Source organism: Monomorium pharaonis, chromosome 5, assembly GCF_013373865.1.
Source record: "Monomorium pharaonis isolate MP-MQ-018 chromosome 5, ASM1337386v2, whole genome shotgun sequence".
Classification (NCBI taxonomy): domain Eukaryota; kingdom Metazoa; phylum Arthropoda; class Insecta; order Hymenoptera; family Formicidae; genus Monomorium; species Monomorium pharaonis.
In genome coordinates this window covers 16,893,053-16,910,527 of record NC_050471.1, presented here as the reverse complement: position 1 = coordinate 16,910,527, position 17,475 = coordinate 16,893,053, and the positions used below count along the sequence as shown (strand labels likewise).

The 17,475-nt window shown below is 28.4% G+C and overlaps 1 protein-coding gene across 6 annotated transcripts in view; it reads right to left on the bottom strand.

Moving 5' to 3' along the window:
- The window catches only part of LOC105839818 (Y+L amino acid transporter 2), a 64,320-nt gene that overhangs the window by 26,694 nt on the left and 20,151 nt on the right, over positions 1 to 17,475 (bottom strand). For 5 of the 6 annotated variants that reach the window (XM_036287784.1, XM_036287781.1, XM_036287783.1 and 2 more), the window contains exons 5-9: positions 12,288 to 12,413; positions 12,084 to 12,228; positions 11,832 to 11,955; positions 9,875 to 10,075; positions 9,575 to 9,724 (exon numbers count right to left, since the gene is read on the bottom strand). In XM_036287784.1, coding sequence (XP_036143677.1) covers positions 9,575 to 9,724; positions 9,875 to 10,075; positions 11,832 to 11,955; positions 12,084 to 12,228; positions 12,288 to 12,413 — 746 coding nt within the window. The remainder of the gene's footprint in view (positions 1 to 9,574; positions 9,725 to 9,874; positions 10,076 to 11,831; positions 11,956 to 12,083; positions 12,229 to 12,287; positions 12,414 to 17,475) is intronic. The other variant, XM_036287786.1, reaches the window with a different exon arrangement.

The window sequence follows — 17,475 nt, the reverse complement described above, 5'->3', positions numbered from 1 at the left end:
TCCTTATATTACTTAGGTTGAACCATCCAATAATTTTTTTGCTTAAAGAAAAAACCGAACACTTGTCGCCTTTTTTTACCTTTTTTAAAAAGGTAATTTTGTTGAGAAATCACGCATTTTGTAGTGTTTATAGACCACTTAGATTGAATTTGATATATCTATCACTTAGATTAAATTTAATAAAAAGTATCTTATTTGATACATAAGTAAATTATTTTTTTCTATTCCATATATTACTTAGGTTGAATTTGATCAAAAGTTTTATCTTGAATTTTGTAAATTTTTTATATATTACTTAAGTTAAATTTTTGACACACTTAGTATATAACACTTAGGTTGAACTATCCAAAAGTATATACCACTTAGGTTAAATTTGATTAAAAGTTTTATCTTGAATTTATGATTTTTTTCTTATATTACTTAGGTTGAACCATCCAATAATTTTTTTGCTTAAAAGAAAAACCAAGCACTTAGCGCCTTTTTTTACCTTTTTTGAAAAGGTAAATTTGTTGGGATATCACACATTTTGTAGTGTTTATAGACCATTTAGATTAAATTTGATGTATATATCACTTAGATTGATTTAATGAAAAATGTCTTATTCGATACAAAAGTAATTTATTTTTTTCTATTCCATATATCACTTAGGTTGAAGTTGATCAAAAGTAATTAATAAATTTTATCTTGAATTTTATAAATTTTTCGTTAAAGTAAAACCACACACTTGGCGCTTTTTTTTACTCTTTTTAAAAAGGTAATTTTGTTTGGATATCACGCATTTTGTATTTTTTTATAAACTACTTAGGTTTCTAGACCACTTAAGGTTACACTCTAAAACTTTCTCTTTGAGAAAAATTTTACTAAAAAGCTAAAGTTTATATAACGGTTATAATATTATAAATTTTTAAATAAAATTTTCCTTTAGAGCATGTTTTGGAGCCAGGCCTAAGTTGAATTTGATCAAAACAATTATCTTGAATTTGTCTTTCCTTAAAGAAGCCCACACCTTTTTACCTGTTTTTAAAAGGATAATTATGTTTGGTCACTAAAATGTTATTTGATGTATAGACTAATAAGGGAACCTCGCGAACTCGAAAATTCTGATTTTAATGAAATTTGGCATAAATATGAAGGGAGTAAATATATGAATTTAGAAATTTTCAGTTGGTGCTTATAAACGGTTTAAAGGGTTGAAACCACCCTTCAAAAATTGAGAGTTTTTGCCTTTTCTCGATATATCTCGTGAACTAAACAAAATATTAAAAAATGTTTTATACAAAAGTTTTACAGCATAAATATTTCTATTTAGCTATGCTGTTCATTTTTTGAAAAAAAAATTTTTTTCAACAATTTACTTTATACCTTTCCTATGTTAAATATTTATTGCATCAAAATTTCAATTTCAGTGAAATTCCGCACAAATGTAGAGAGGGGCAATACACAAATTTAGAAAATTTGAATTGGTGCTTAAAAACGGTTTAAAGGGTTAAAACCATCCTTCAAAGGTTGAGAGATTTTTGCCTTTTCTTGATATATCTCGTAAACTAAACAAAACATTAAAAAATGTTTTATACAAAAGTATTTCAGTATAAATATCTCTGTTTAACTACGCTGTTCATTTTTCGAAAAAAAAATTAATTAAAAACATTTTTTATTAAAAAAAATTAAATAAAGTTAACTCTTATGTATCTATTTATAAAGTATGCATTTATAAAGTTATTATATTATCGTACACTCCGTATTATTTATATCATCAATGTGTAATATATTATCAATGTTATAATACTATATATTTATATTAACTGCATTCCTGTATGCATTATTTTTTATGTGACTGTTGCGCAATATTAGAGTAATCATGTTGTTTTCACACTGTGTTCATTCTGTTTATGTCACATATTTCACATTCATGTTTTACATTCGTCATGTCACGGCATCATATACAAAATAGAAATCACCTATTAATAAAAGTTTTGTATCATTATTAATGATGTTACGCGTTATTTTCACATTAGAATCAAATGACGTCTAACGTGTACTTGATTATTCTGTTAAATTGTTTAAATTTTTAATCAAATAAAACATAATGTTACACATAAATGTTGCAAATGTTCTTAATATGTTATTTTATTTCAAATTACACATATTTCCCCAACGCCTATAAATAGAAAAGAAATACAATTATATGAAGTAATACAGGATATTATAGCAAATAATGTAGCATTTGTTATATAATACAAACCGATACTGCTTTGGAATTTCAAAATTGGGATTTAAGTGACATAGAATTTGTAACAGATAAAGAAGAATTTCTAGAAAATGATAATGATAATTATGAACCTGATAATGAGAATAATTGTGAACCAGAAAACGAAATTTTAAATAGTAACTATAAGAAAAGAAAAACCGTGAAATATTGGAAAAATGGGGAAAAAAGGCTGATAGGTAGTATAAGATATTATAATTACTTTATAAATGCTAGATACATAAAAGTCAATTTTATTGAAAATTTTTTTAAATTAAAAATATTGTTTTCATTAAAAAAAAAATTTTTTAATAAACAGCGTAATTAAATAGAGGTATTTATACTGTACAACTTTTGCACAAAACATTTTTTGATGTTTTGTTAAGTTTACGAGATGTATCAAAAAACAGACAATTTTCTAAATTTTTGTATTGCTCCCTCTCTACATTTGTGCCAAATTTCACTGAAATTGAAATTTTAATGCAATAAATATTCAATATAGGAAAGATATAAAGAATAAATTTTTGAAAAAAAAATTTTTTTTCATAAAATAAATAGCATAGTTAAATATATTAATGCTGTAAAACTTTTGTATAAAACATTTTTTAATATTTTGTTTGTTAGTTTACGAGATATATCCAGAAAAGGCAAAAACTCAATTTTTGAAGGGTGGTTTCAACCCTTTAAACTGTTTATAAGCACCAACTAAAAATTTCTAAATTCATGTATTTACCGCCTCTATATTTATGCCAAGTTTCATTAAAATCAGAATTTTCGGGTTCGCGGGGTTCCCTTGTAAGTGATATTTTATTTCAAGGAAAAAAATCACAAATTCAAGATAAAACTTTTGATCAAATTCAACTTAAATAATATATACCTTTGGATGGAAAAAATCACATTTACTTATGTTTCAAATAAATTCAAGATAATACTTTTTATGAAATTCAACCTAGGTAATATATATGTGTGAGCTTCTTTCAAAAAGCAAAAAATCACACTTTTGATTCAACCTAAATACATACATATCACATTTATTTATGTATTAAATAAATCCAAGATAAAATATTTTTCATCAAATTTAACTTATAATGCAACATAGATTAATTAAAGCAAATATTTTAATCATTGATTATTAAATTGCATTACATAATACGCACAAATACAACTTTATTGTGTAAAAAAAAACATTTACACATAATACAAATAATCAATCAATGAATTAAACAATTAGCTTCAAAATTTCTCAATTTTTTAAATGTTTATAAAAATTTACATTTATATTAAATTAAGAATATATACTTTGCTGAATCTACAAATATAACTTTAAACATTTACACATAAGACAAAAATCAATCAATGAATTAAGAAACTTGCTTCAAAATTTCTCATTAAATTAAAAATTTAAATTATATGATTTGACAATTACAGCAATAATACACATTTTACATTATGCAACATCTCATCTACCTCAACGACACCAGTGTAAAATCTGAGCTATGTTACTCTCTGATTAATTAATTTTACATTGGTGTCAATGATTAAATTGACAATTTAAAAAATCAACATAACCTCATACATGTCATGTATCGCCGTAACATAGATGGTGCTGAGAGCATTACAGAGCTTATTAAGAAAGAGAATTGGAAGAAATTGTACGTGATTTACAAGTTTGTCAAGAAAACAAGAAAAATAATTTAAAATTGAGTCTCGAGAGCAAGCAATATTATAACACCTCACGACATCATATATCCCCGTGGGAGGTCGAGCACGTCTGGTTTTCGTCTTAGGACGTGCTCGACCTTAAAAACTAACCTCCAACCCCCCCCCTCATGCGAGCTAATGGCGCAAGCGAGCGACTGGCGACCCACGTAACTTATACACGATGCTATAATGACGATGCAAACGCCACATGGTAGCAGATGCACGAGATGGAATTTCGTCCCTCATTTTCGCACCCGCACTACCCGCAGAGATACCTACAAGGTTGACAACAATGATAATGACGACGACGACGTATCTTAAATGAAATTTTGACATTTCGGACTTTGCGTCGCGATACCTCCACTCATAGGGCATGTAGAGGAAAAATAAAAGTTTTCTAATGTAAATCGACCCCAAGCTTTCAATTGAACCTAGTTAGAACTCGATTGGTTTAACCATTTCTGAGATCCGATAATCTCGGGTGCTCGCAAATCGCGTACTCGCGTAAAGAGCATGGTCGGGCTCGCACTGCACTTTCACTTGGCGCGAGCCACTACCGTGTCTCTTGATTCATCATTAATTTATTGTATTACGTTTTTGATTTCGGCAACTATTGATTATTTCTCTGAAAGTGCGAGATGAAATGTATCTATGAGTGAGTTACTCTTATTAGAGTTTCGTAGTGTTTTCAGAGACTTTGTTATAAAAAATGTTACACATTGCTATTCACAGCACCAATTGCAATTCTATCTAGTATGGTAACTTGGATGCACAATCAGGAATTGATGCCTTTGCACAACGTGAGCCCATGGAATGCTGTTGTTCGCTCCGTTCTTATCAACGTATTCATTCGTAATACAAGTTCAAATCAGGTTTAATTTACTGCTCTGTTAAGTCAAATGTATTTATATACCGTTAATAATGACTTTAAAGTAAGTCAAAACACGTACGGTGTTATCTTTCATATGGTAAGCATTGCGTTTATCATCTTTTATATGTTTCGAAAGTTGTTTTGATGTTTTAAGTCAAATTAAAATTTGACATATTGTATTAAATTTTGATTTCCGCGCTGACTCATATTACCCATTTATTTAATTTATTTTTATAATTTTATATCAATCCATTTTAGGCGGCCAGGAATTTGCAAATAGGATGGTTCCAAACGATAACTCATTTTGGGGCATCTCAAGACATGCTAAAAACAAAAAAAATTTTCTCATTTAAAATTCAATATAGCGGACCAATATGGCGGCTCGGAATTTGGAAGTTTTTTTATCTCCATGGAAATATGTATTCGGGGGTTTTTGGAATCGTCACTGAATACGAATCTAACGTTGTTTCGTTTTTTTCAATATGGCTGACCCAATACGGCGTTCTAAATTTGGCATAAATCGCACTTTCCGCACACTGCCTGGTATACGATGGGTGGCACTCAGTGGGATACGGTTCAAATGGACACTGTGTATTTGCGCACATGTTGCTTTTGGACACGATATTTTGCGCAACATTCATTTGTACACCGTTCAATTAAACACGAAAAGAGATGGACACATACACACCGCGCGCACACGCACACACATACACACAAGAAAGTACAAGGAGGGCCTTAGGCCCCCCTCCCGCACCCACCTCGTCGGTAGGGTGCCCTCGACATAGTTATTTCTCACTGTGTCCAAATCTCATTGTGTAAACGATGTGCAACTAAACGGTATGCAAATAAACGGTGCGCAAAATATCGTGGCCAAAAGCACCGTGTGTAAATGCACCGTGTCCATTTGAACTGTATGCAAGTGCACCGCTCCCGTATAAGCGCTAAATATTTATAAACGTACAGTTATTTTATAGGGGAAATTTGAAGCATAATAACACGAGCTACTGAATTTCGTTGAAAAATAACTGCCCCACTTCACATTTTTTCAATATGGCGGACCAATATGACAAATAAAAAATTTTAAAGAATTTTTTTCGCTTCCCATGAAAATAGGTGTCCATAAGTAATTAAGGTTACTGAATACGAATCTGTTAGTTTTGCACTTTTCAATACTAGGACCGACCCAAAGTGGCGCTCTAAATTTAACGAAAATTGCTTTTTTCCTTAATGTACATCTATGCCATCTGATGTACATTAAACACATACAAATATATTACCATCCAGAAAAATAAATCGATCGCGGCAAAATAACATAAATTGCTAGAACGCGTCGGAATTTCACCGTCTCACTTCGATTTTTTAACATAGCGGATAAATATGGTAAATCAAAAAATGGAAGTTTTTCGGTTTCCATAAAATTAGATTTTAGGATTCTCAAATACAAATTTGACGTTAGTTTTACATTTTTTCATATGACCGACCCAACATAGCGCTTTGAAATTAGCTAGAATCACACGTTTCGCTCAAAATTCAGTGTATCTGAATATATATTAGTGCAGAGCCATCTCATACAGCTAAATTAAGAACAGCACTGCATTCTACTAGATTTTATTGACCAGTTGATCCCTCACTAGGTTTATGGTAACACTTCCCCGATTTTGCAAATATTGCAAATATTGCACAATAATGGCATTAAAGATTGTGCTAAGATGATTCGCCATAACGTAACAGTTTTGTCAGAATATATTTCTTAAGGGGTTACATCAACCTAGACGGTCGAAAAACAGGCCTAACTTTGATATTTTATTCCTCCTAAACGGGTAGTGGGAATTAAATGAAATTTTGGGTGATTATTGACTTATGTTTCGACAATATAAAAAAAATTTTTTTATTAAACAATGGCGACGGAAAGCAGAAATATGGCCGCCGACACACATTGAGGTTTGGAAAAACGCATTCTGCGGTGACCACTGTCCGTCTAAACGATCCATCTGAAAAAAACAAAATGATGTTTTTAAGTTAACAGTAGTGGTTTGTCGGTGACGATCGCCGATTGTCGATTTTATCGTTTGTTACAAAATAACGATGAGTTGAAGTTAAAATTTAAAAAAAACGAAAAATTTTTGACCTTTTCATTTTTTAATTTTTAATGAAGACCGATTAAAAAAAAATAGATCGTCACCGACAAAAAAATGTTTCTGAGAGTATTGTGTAAAAATTTGAAAACGATCCATCGATTAGTTTTTGAGATCTGGTGGTCACCGACTTTGAAAACCATGTTTTGAGAAAAACGCGTTTAAAGTTTCAAGTTTAGTTCTACTATTGTTAATAGCCGAATTTTGCACTTTACCTCTAGTCGACAATTCTGGGGCCATATGAGATTCCTTCCACATCAATAACAGCAGCGCTTTGTGAAGACTTTTGTTGACAGCAAGTAATCCTTTCTTCGCGCGTCGCCTTCTGCGCTCGTACTTCGGCCACATCGATGCGTGCTCGGTCTTGATTTTCGCAATATGCAGCACAATTCTTTTATTATCATTAATAAATATGCGGCAGCATCTTCATTAAATGTGTATGCAGCAATATTGGCAGCAATTTGCACAACGTGTGCACCGCTGTGCTGCACTTTTGGCGCTATGCGCCAAATCAGATTGTTCAAACTTTCGTTAACGTTTTGCGTAAATCCACTGACGCATTTCTTCAGTAAATTATCACTAGAAAGTTGTTTTCAAATATTGGACAAATGGCTTTGATCACATCATCGTCCAGTGACAATTTATGTTGATATTGCTCCAATTCGAGCACTCGATCCCGTTTTACTCAACTCTCTATAATTCAGGCATTTTTTCAGATATCAACATAAAACTTTCAGGATATATTCTCGAAACTTGAAGCTTCAAGAAAATGTAATAAAAAAAAATTGAATTTTTTTTTCCGCTAGGTTGGTGTAACCCCTTAAATAATATTTGTTAAAGATTAGACAAACATTGAAACATAAATATTTTGTAATTATTTCAACATTTAAAATTATCACATTATAATCTTCAATATTTTCACAATATAATGCAGTAATAATAATGTGCAATATTTACAACATTTAATCTTCAATATTTAATTCAAAATTAATAAAGGTATTACAATAAATTTAACAAATATCGCTTATTCACTAGACATTTAATAAAGATTAAAAGAGACACTTTGACAGATTAGTTGCGTCCGTTGGAGAGTTAAGTATCTCATTGATAGTAATAGCGGTCAGAAACTCTTAAATAATTCCTACATTATAATGCACAAATACTGGAACATGCAATATTACACATTCCACGTTTCAATATTTGCATCATAATTTAGGAATAAGTGAGAAATAATTTGAGTCTTTTGTGCACAATTATATTTCTAAATGTTTTAAACATGTTACGGCTAAAATATTTTTCTCAATTATTGCACAATTTATTTCTACATTTAATTTTGCAAATGTGCTGTTAAGATGATTCGCCATATCGCTATTGTTATGCCAACATATCATTTCAAAATTTAATTGCGCAAACATTTATTAATGTTTTATAAAAGGTTAATGTTTTTACATCTATTTTCTCAACTATGCTCTCATAATAACGGATTATAAAGTTTTACAATATTTTGTCATACAACTTTATAAATCTTTTCCTATCGGGGTTTTTCTTAAAATAAAGTTTTGGATTCAAGCACTAATTCACAGCACCAATTCACAAGTCACACACACACACACACACACACACACACACACGCACGCACGCACGCACGCACGCACGCACGCACGCACAAGATTACCGTCACGTCCACGTTCGTTAATCCTAGACGATGCTGAGAATGGTAATATTCATTCTATAACTGAATACTTTTATTGTACAAAGAGTATGATTTCAGCTGAATTTAGAGTGCTAGCTTGCGTTGGCTGTCTTGCAAAATAAAAACAGACTTTGAATTCGTACTCGACGATTCTAAAAATTCCTGAATACTTCTTTTCAGATCAAGTTTTCGATCTGCCTTTTTAAAAAACTCAGATAATAAAGTGGATTATCGTTAAAATCTAGTGAGTCACAATATTATTCTCCCGTTTCTGCATTCTCATAAATCGATTCTATACTGGTTCACATTCTAAATATATCAAACTCTGAAAAAAGTGTAATTTTTAGCTGATTTTAGAGTGATATTTTGGATCGGCTATAGTGAAAAATACAAAACTAATGTCAGATCCATATTCGGCAATCTTAAAAACCCCTTGATATTTATTTTCATGAAAATAAAAAATCTCAAATTTTTGATTCGCCATATTAGTCTGCCATATTAAAAAAATAAAGTTGGCAATTATTTTCCAACAAAATTCAGTAACTCATGTCATTATGCCTCAAATCCCCTCTATAAGATAATTGTACGTTCATAAATATTCAGCATATACCAGATAGTGCGGAAGTGCGGTTTTCGCCAAATTTAGAGCGCCATCTTCGGTCAGTCATATTGAAAAATGCAAAACAAACGTCACGTTCGTATTCAGTGACCCCAAAACCTATGAATACACATTTCCATGGAAATTGAAAAACTTCCAAATTCGGAGCTGCTATGTTGTTCCGCCATATTAAATTTCGAATGAGAAAAGAAATTTTTTTTGTTTTTAGCATGTCTCGATGAGATGTCCTAAATGGCTTATTGTTTGAAACCATACTATTGGTAAACTTCTGGCCGCCTATAATGGGTTAACTTAATTATATACACATTACCTTGATTGGTCGTTCCATGTTAGGTCTTTTATAACGCAGCCATAAAATTCCAGCTACTGAGATCATTATAAAAAATGATTCTACTATACTGCAGTATGTAATCAGTACAAATATATCACTCGTGCACAACATTATGAGGGACAGAATACACTACAAATACAAAAATTGGTTATAAATATATTTTTTAAAAGAAAAATTTATTTTAATGTATAAAGTAAAAACATTTATACAATTTTTTTTCTAAAGCCATAATTCAATATAAGAAAACAATTTAATTGATAATATTAGTCTTGCGCGCACCAGAAATATTAAAGCAGGTGTAGGTGTGAGTCTGGACATATTGATGTGACTCAACATGCAAGGAAAATGACCGTTCCTGGCGCCAACAAAACACATTCTAGATGATGTCATAATATGAACACTTAGTCCCCCAAAAGCGGATACAGCTACCATTAGAGGTATTATCCAAGACATATATCCGAGAAGTTGATTGCCAAAAGTCTAACAAAAAGATTAAGTTTTGTGAATAACATCTGACTAGTAAGTCTAATAATATAAACCTAACTGATGAATTGTTCATAGTATCCCATTATTATATTTTCTTTTAAAATGTATTTCTGAAGTAATTTAGATAAAAATTATAATACAAAAATGTTGAAATCATTGTGTTTTTCAGTTATAGATGATCAAAATTTATCAATAGTGGCTAAATTTCGCATTGCTTAAGCATAATACAAACCACAGAAAAAGGAGTGGGGCATAATAAATAATTTTTTTCAATAACAAGATTGAATTTTTTCAATAACAAGATTGAAATTATATATGCGATAATAAACACTTCTACACTTCTACAGAAAGCTGTGTCAATCAAGTAAACGAGAAATAAATAAACCGAATAATATAAACCTAAGCTGATTTAATAATTCTATCATAAGTGCCAGTCAAGTTATCCATGTCAGTTTGTAAATTAATGGTGTGATCATATTTTTTAATAAACTTGACTTTGATTTTTTGACATAGCTTTCTTGTTGTGATTATCCTTGTTGTTCTCTCTACCAAGATCAATTTAATATCTCGTCTCGACAGTAACGGACTTATTTTGTCTACAATAGTATCTAATTTTTATATTGTATTCTTGTTCACGTAGATTATTTGTAAGTAACATGTTATTGCCTTTAATAACGTCGATTGCGCTTTTTGCTTGTAGTTTATAATATATTGTCTGGTTTTTTAGATTATATATCTGTACATATCTTATCGTTATTAATACTTTGGATGTAATTTATGTATTAATGCACTTAAAAAGGATCAAAATCTATGGTTAAAACATAGTACTTTTATTGAATTATATCTGGTCATTTATGTCAAATTGAACAATTCACTTGTTTTTGGTTAGATACTTTCATTTTAGAAGGCTAGCATTTTTCCATTAAAATTTCGAGTTTTTTCCCTGTAAAATTTATAACTTACATAAGGTCTACGTAGTTTTTAGAATTTGTTGCTGACTCACATGAATCACTCCAATTCGATACAGTATGGCAGATACTCAAAATTTTCCAAATTTGGACTTTGGTGTTTCTGAAGATTTTGATATTGTTGATCCCAATTTAAAGATCAGATTATCGAAATTTTACACAAAATCAATATTATCACCATAAGCTTAAATAAATAAGCAGCAGTTACATTATGTATAACTTTCCATTTGTTTTTCTTTTTTTTGGTTTGCTTTATAAATTTTTATTTTTTTATTTCCCCATTTTTGTCTATTATGAAAAAGAAATACAAAGAATAAATTTAGGTTTACAGTAGCAATACTGTTTTTGTGTAAAACAGTATTGTTCGATAATCTGACCTCAAAATTGTGATCAACGATATGAAAAACCCCTAAAAAAACATCAAAATTCAAATTTTAAAAATTTCCGTACCGTACCGGGCCAGGGTGGCATATATGTATATGAACCAGTAACAAACTCGGAAATTATGTAAAAAATGTTAATTGTATATATGTATAAATTTTACCCAAAAAATCAAATTTTAAGAGAAAAATGCCAGTCCTCTAAAGGTTAAATTATACAATTTTAGAAACTTTAATCACTATTATTCTGAAAATAATTCACAATTTAAGATCAAATTTATTTTAGCAAGCAAGAATGTGTATTAAAGTGCATAAATTGAACATTTGTTATAATTTTTTTTTAATTTTACATACGTGTAAAAATAGAATCTTACCTTTAAATAATTTATTTATATTACTTACCACAGCAATGGCATTGGAAGCGATCATAGCAGTCGGAGTTAAAACAGCCAAATAAGCAACATTTGCCATAACATATATTAAAGTCACTAGCGGCAGTGATATGTAAATTGCACGTGGTAAATTCCTAAAGAAATCATTCAGTTATTAATTTGTTCATCAAAAAGTAAAAAAATAATTTCAAAGTTTTGATTTTTTTCATGTGACAGAAATATTAATTAACCGTCTTACAATTAGTCAAATAATAGAACTTACACATAAGGATTTTTTAATTCTTCTGTCATAAAATTCAAGTAATTCCATCCAGAGTAGGAAAATATGCCAGAATAAAAAGCTACAGCGATTTTGCCAGGGTCGGTATTCGTGTTTTCAAAAATGTTCTCAAAATTTTCTGTATGCCCTAAAATTACCATAAATGATTAAAAAACAATAAATCTCATTAAAAATTTCTTAACATACCTAAGCAAAGCCAGACTAATCCAGCTATAATAATAATCACCAGTGCTCCTATTTTAGCAAACATAAATATATTTTGCATCTTTGACGTTTGTTTCACATCATAACAATTTATGAAAGTAAGTAAACCTGTGTGTATAGACATAATAAATTTCATAAATTAAACAATAAATATTTCAAACAAGATATTTACATTATCTAAATTTAAGTATCTATGCAATAGAGAATATTATTTGTATTTAAATAATTAAATATCTCATATAGCAAATAAATGTTGAATTATTTCAGAAACATAAATTCAACATTAAAAATCTGTAAAAACATCTAATGTTCGTTGAATTAATTTTTCAGTCTTCCAACCTATTTGTCCAATCTATACTTAAAAAGTAATATTATGATTCTTTATTTAGATAAAAAGGCAGAAGAATCAATTGTAAGTAATAAAAATCATAATATTAATTTTTTAATTTAATCCTCAGTTACTGTACAGGTGTATGGCACACCCAAAGTGTTTGAAAATTGCGTAGAATTTGTAAAAACTAGAATAAGGATAGATAAAAAATTAAATGTTTAAAGTACACTTTCAGCTAGTTATCGTTGTTAATGTATATGAAAAAGTCATTGTTATGATAGATGGAACTTAAGTTTGGATACAACATATTTTCATGCAACATAGGCAATATAACGGCAAAAAATAACGGCAAAAAATTAGGCAAAATAAAAAAATTCAATGTAAATAAATTATTTGTAAAAAAATCATTATTATTTATTGAGTGACTTAAGAATGAAAAAATAATATCTATTGCTACTATAATAAATAAAAATCAAAACAAAATAATTTTTCTGTATTTTTTTCAAAATGTTTGCTTTTCACAAACTTCTTTATTAAGAACTGCTATTTTTTATCAAAATTACATTTAAAAAATAATTGTTTACACCTGTAAATTAATTTTAAAAAAAGCTTTTTATTTGCACGTTTTTCCTTACATAAAAAAAACTTTTTACTTGCATGTTTTTTATTAAATAAATATACTAATTACAAGTGAATGTTATGACATTTTTTGTATTAAAATAAATCCCACCTTTTAATTCCTTTAGTTTATTTCTATCTATATATGTAGTATAAATAATAATTTTCAAACAATTTTTTGTAATTTTTCGAAAAATTAATTTTTTTTATCTATATATATAAGTCCCGGGAGTCTGTATGTCCGTATTTTCTGTATGACCGCGAACTCCTTCGTCATTTGTGACCCGAATCTCAAGCAAATGGTCTCATTTTACTTCAAATTTAACGAGTTAGGCTGCCATAGGTTTGGATTTTCCATATACAGGATGTTTCTTTTTTTTTAATAATTACTAATGGATATGCTTTTGTCTGTTTTCACGTGTTCCCCTTCATCTTTTGTGTCCCGAATTTCTTGTAAATGAACTTTTTTAATTTTTAATTTTATGAGTTTGATGTGTTTAATTTTATGAGCTACCAAGCTTTTTCGATTTTTCTAAACACATTGTTTCATAAATAATTTGCAAAAATTAAAGAAACGTTAGTTTTTAAATGAAACGTCCTGTATAAGATAATCCTGTAAGATATTTACATACTTTAGATTAATGGTTTTTAATATATTTAAAAAAAAAACGAGAAAAGTTTGTGTTAAGATTGAATATAAAGGTGTCAAATTTTTGAACAAACATTTCTTAAAGATTCGCTAAACATTAAAGAAACACACGTGAAAAGTTTCTAGGTTTTAGAATTTAACATAAAAATGATGTCACATTTTAGCACAAAAATATCTTAAAGATACGTTAAACATTAAACATAGAGATATAAGAATAGAGCGCGTGAGTTGTGTATTATCATATAAGTAGCTACGATAGAGAGATAGAAAGAGAAAGCTAAAATAAGGGCCCTTCTGTCTTTGTCTAATAACGCATGCGCAGAGTTAGTGAACATCAAGCTGTAAGTGTTTACTTCATAGCATTAGAGTATAATATTAATTTGAGTCTTTTATGAGAAATTGAAATTATGAAGATAATAAAAAATCGTAGAACATTAAAAATATTATTATTTATAAAAATAAATATAAACTTTAAATTCCTTGAGGCCCAATTTAAATATTTTAGTAATATAATATTGATACACGTACGTAATAGCAACGTTAACAATATATTTGCTTTTTAACTTGTATAGGTACGGGGGGATCGCATTTAACTTTCAAAAATTTTTATTTTTTATAACATAAAAAATTAAATATAAAGAAATTTTATATATCTAATACATTAAAAATAAGCATGTACAAGAATTACAATCATTCTGCTAAAAAAATATTTATATATAGCCATCAAAATAATAAAGATTGAATTCTAGAATTACAATTATATTTTATTTTGCTACAAAAAGTGTAACAATAATACAAAATTTTGAAGAACATAACATAGGATAATTGAACTTATTAAATTAAACATATAGAGAAATATATAGATGTCCCTTAAAAATCGTCAATTTATTATTCTGCATTGACGTATCACGCGATGCACAGACGCAAACTCGGCAGACTTCAAAACAGTACTCTTGCGCATGCACGATTAAACATAGAGGGGCCTTTATTTAGCGCTCTCTTTCTCTAATTCTCTATCGCTTTTTCGACTGCCTTACGTACTCTATTCTTATATCTCTATGATATTAAACACCCTGTTTTTAGAAAAAAATAAAAGAATAAATCAATCAATATATAAGTTGATAGTTTCATATTACGCATGTTATTTATAAATAGCTTCACACTGTAAATGCATGTCATTTACAGTAGGAAGAAAATTATTTTTGTCGGAAATTCAAACATTATGAATGGTAATCTAAACAATATGCATGTTAATAATGCTGATGTTATTAAAAGTAAAAAGGAACATTTACGAATGTCTATTTGGAAAAAAGACAATATATAATTAGAATATCTAAAATGAATATATAAAGCACAGGTTCCCAACCAAGAGTCCGCGAGAACTAAATTAAGATCCGCAAAATAAAGTTATAAACCTATAATAAATTAATATTGTTGAACGCATCACCTAGTATGATGCCCGGCCGCTTATTTTCAAATTCTCGGAATGTTTATTTTACACCTGGGGTCCCTGCACCAAACAAAAAAGTCCTAGAGGTCCCTGGTCTAAGAAAGGTTAGGAACCACTGATTTAGGAACCTTTTATATAAAGGGAGTATCCTTTTTGTTTTAAAAAAAAAACTGGTTTTAAATTTCTATTTTCTCGAAAAGCATATTTGTTGTTTTAGAAGAAGGTAATATAAAGGATGTTAATTTAGGAAGATGACAGACGTTTTGCTTTAAAGATGCTTTTATTAAAGGTAAATTTATAAAAAGACGAAATACGAATAGCTTTAAAGAAGATTTTAATAAAGGTAAAAAATAAAGGCAAGATATTTAATAGAAGCAAGATAGATGTATAAATATTTAAAAGAAAGATACATGTTTAAATTATTAAACAAAATTGATGGATTTAAATCAAGATAGATGTTTTATATTTTTAATGGAAAAAAATTCTAAAAAAAAGGTTTTTTCAAAAGAGAAATTATTTTATTGTTTATTAATTTAATGCATTGTAATTTTAAAGTTTATTTTTAAAAAATAAGAATATTTTTTTGTTATATCAAAATTTAATAAAAAATTTAGAATTATTAGAGTAAGAATATATTGTTTTTATTTTTAAAATTTTTAAAAATTAGGGAAACAAATTTTATAAGTTTATAAACAGAAAAAAGTTTTGAGAGAGAGAGAGAGAGAGAGAGAGAGAGAGAGAGAGAGAAATTCAAAAATTTAAAAAAGGTAAGTTCGAAAAATATAATTTTTGTTTTAATTAAAGAAACAAGCAATTTTGATTGTGTTTGAAAAAAAAAATTATTTTTTTATTTAAAAAGTATCTTAAAAATATAAAATTAAAAAATTATAAATTAATCAAATCCTCCTTTTTTAAAATTAATATTTTAAAATTAGAAGATGGTTGGGATGAACTTTTAATTAAAGTTCAAATGAATTATGAAAAACAATTGGAGATGATAGAAGAATGTTTGGCAAAAAGCAAGGATTTAAGAAAACCTAAAGAAAACGTTGAAAAAATTTCACAAAGAAACAGAAAACAAAATAATACATTGAATTTTTTATAAACAAAAAAATTATTTAGGAACAATTTAATGAGAATCAAATAAGGTTGATTAAAAATAAAATTTGAATTAAAATCCGTTCTTTAAAAAAAGTATAAAATTAATTGTGTGTTAGAAAGTTTTGGGATAAGAGAGAGAATGAAAATGATTATTAGAGATAGAAAAAAAGAGAAGGAGTGTAGGTGTTGTGTGTAAAAGTGAGTGTGTGTGTTGTGTGTGCGTGCGTGCGTGCGTGCGTGTGTGTGTGTGTGTGTGTGTGTGTGTGTGTGTGTGTGTGTCTATTAGGGATTAAAACGATAGTCATTTAATATAATGTAATATTAAACAGCTGATTTCACAACCAAATAAGTTTATTGACAAGGATAGAATGAATATTAATCGAAAATGTTCGAAGTTGATAATGTTTATAGCAGTTTCGAAGACCTAAAAAAGATGAAGTTTTATGTTACTGTTAAAAACGAAATATTTTAATTAAAAAAAACACTCATTGAACTAAAGATAATTTAAAGCAGAAAACATCTAAAAAACATTTACACCTTACAAACACTTATCTACAAACAAAGGGTAGGATGGCTTTAAAAATAATGTTTTTTTAAATGTCGTCGAACACACAATAACAAGAAAAAACAATATAAATTATAAAACTAATCTATTTTTTTTAAGGTTTGAAAAAAGAGACTCATTAAATATTTTTTTTAGAAACTATGAAACAAAAAAAAGGTTTTAGAATAATTTAAGAAAAATTAAGAGAAACGGTATATTAATATTTTAAAAGTTTCCAACAGATTTTAAGCTTTAAAAAAGCAGTTTACGTCAAAAATTAAATGCATCTCCCCCCAAAAATGAATAAACATAGATAAGGTAAGAAATTATCTATCTCTAGACCTCGACAATTATTAAGGTAAAAAAGGTAGAATACTTTTTATTTAAAAAAACTTTTTTTAATTGATTATATTTGATAATGAGTAAAAATAGAAATCCTTCGTGTTGAAAAAAACTTTAAAAAAAGATAAAAAGAAC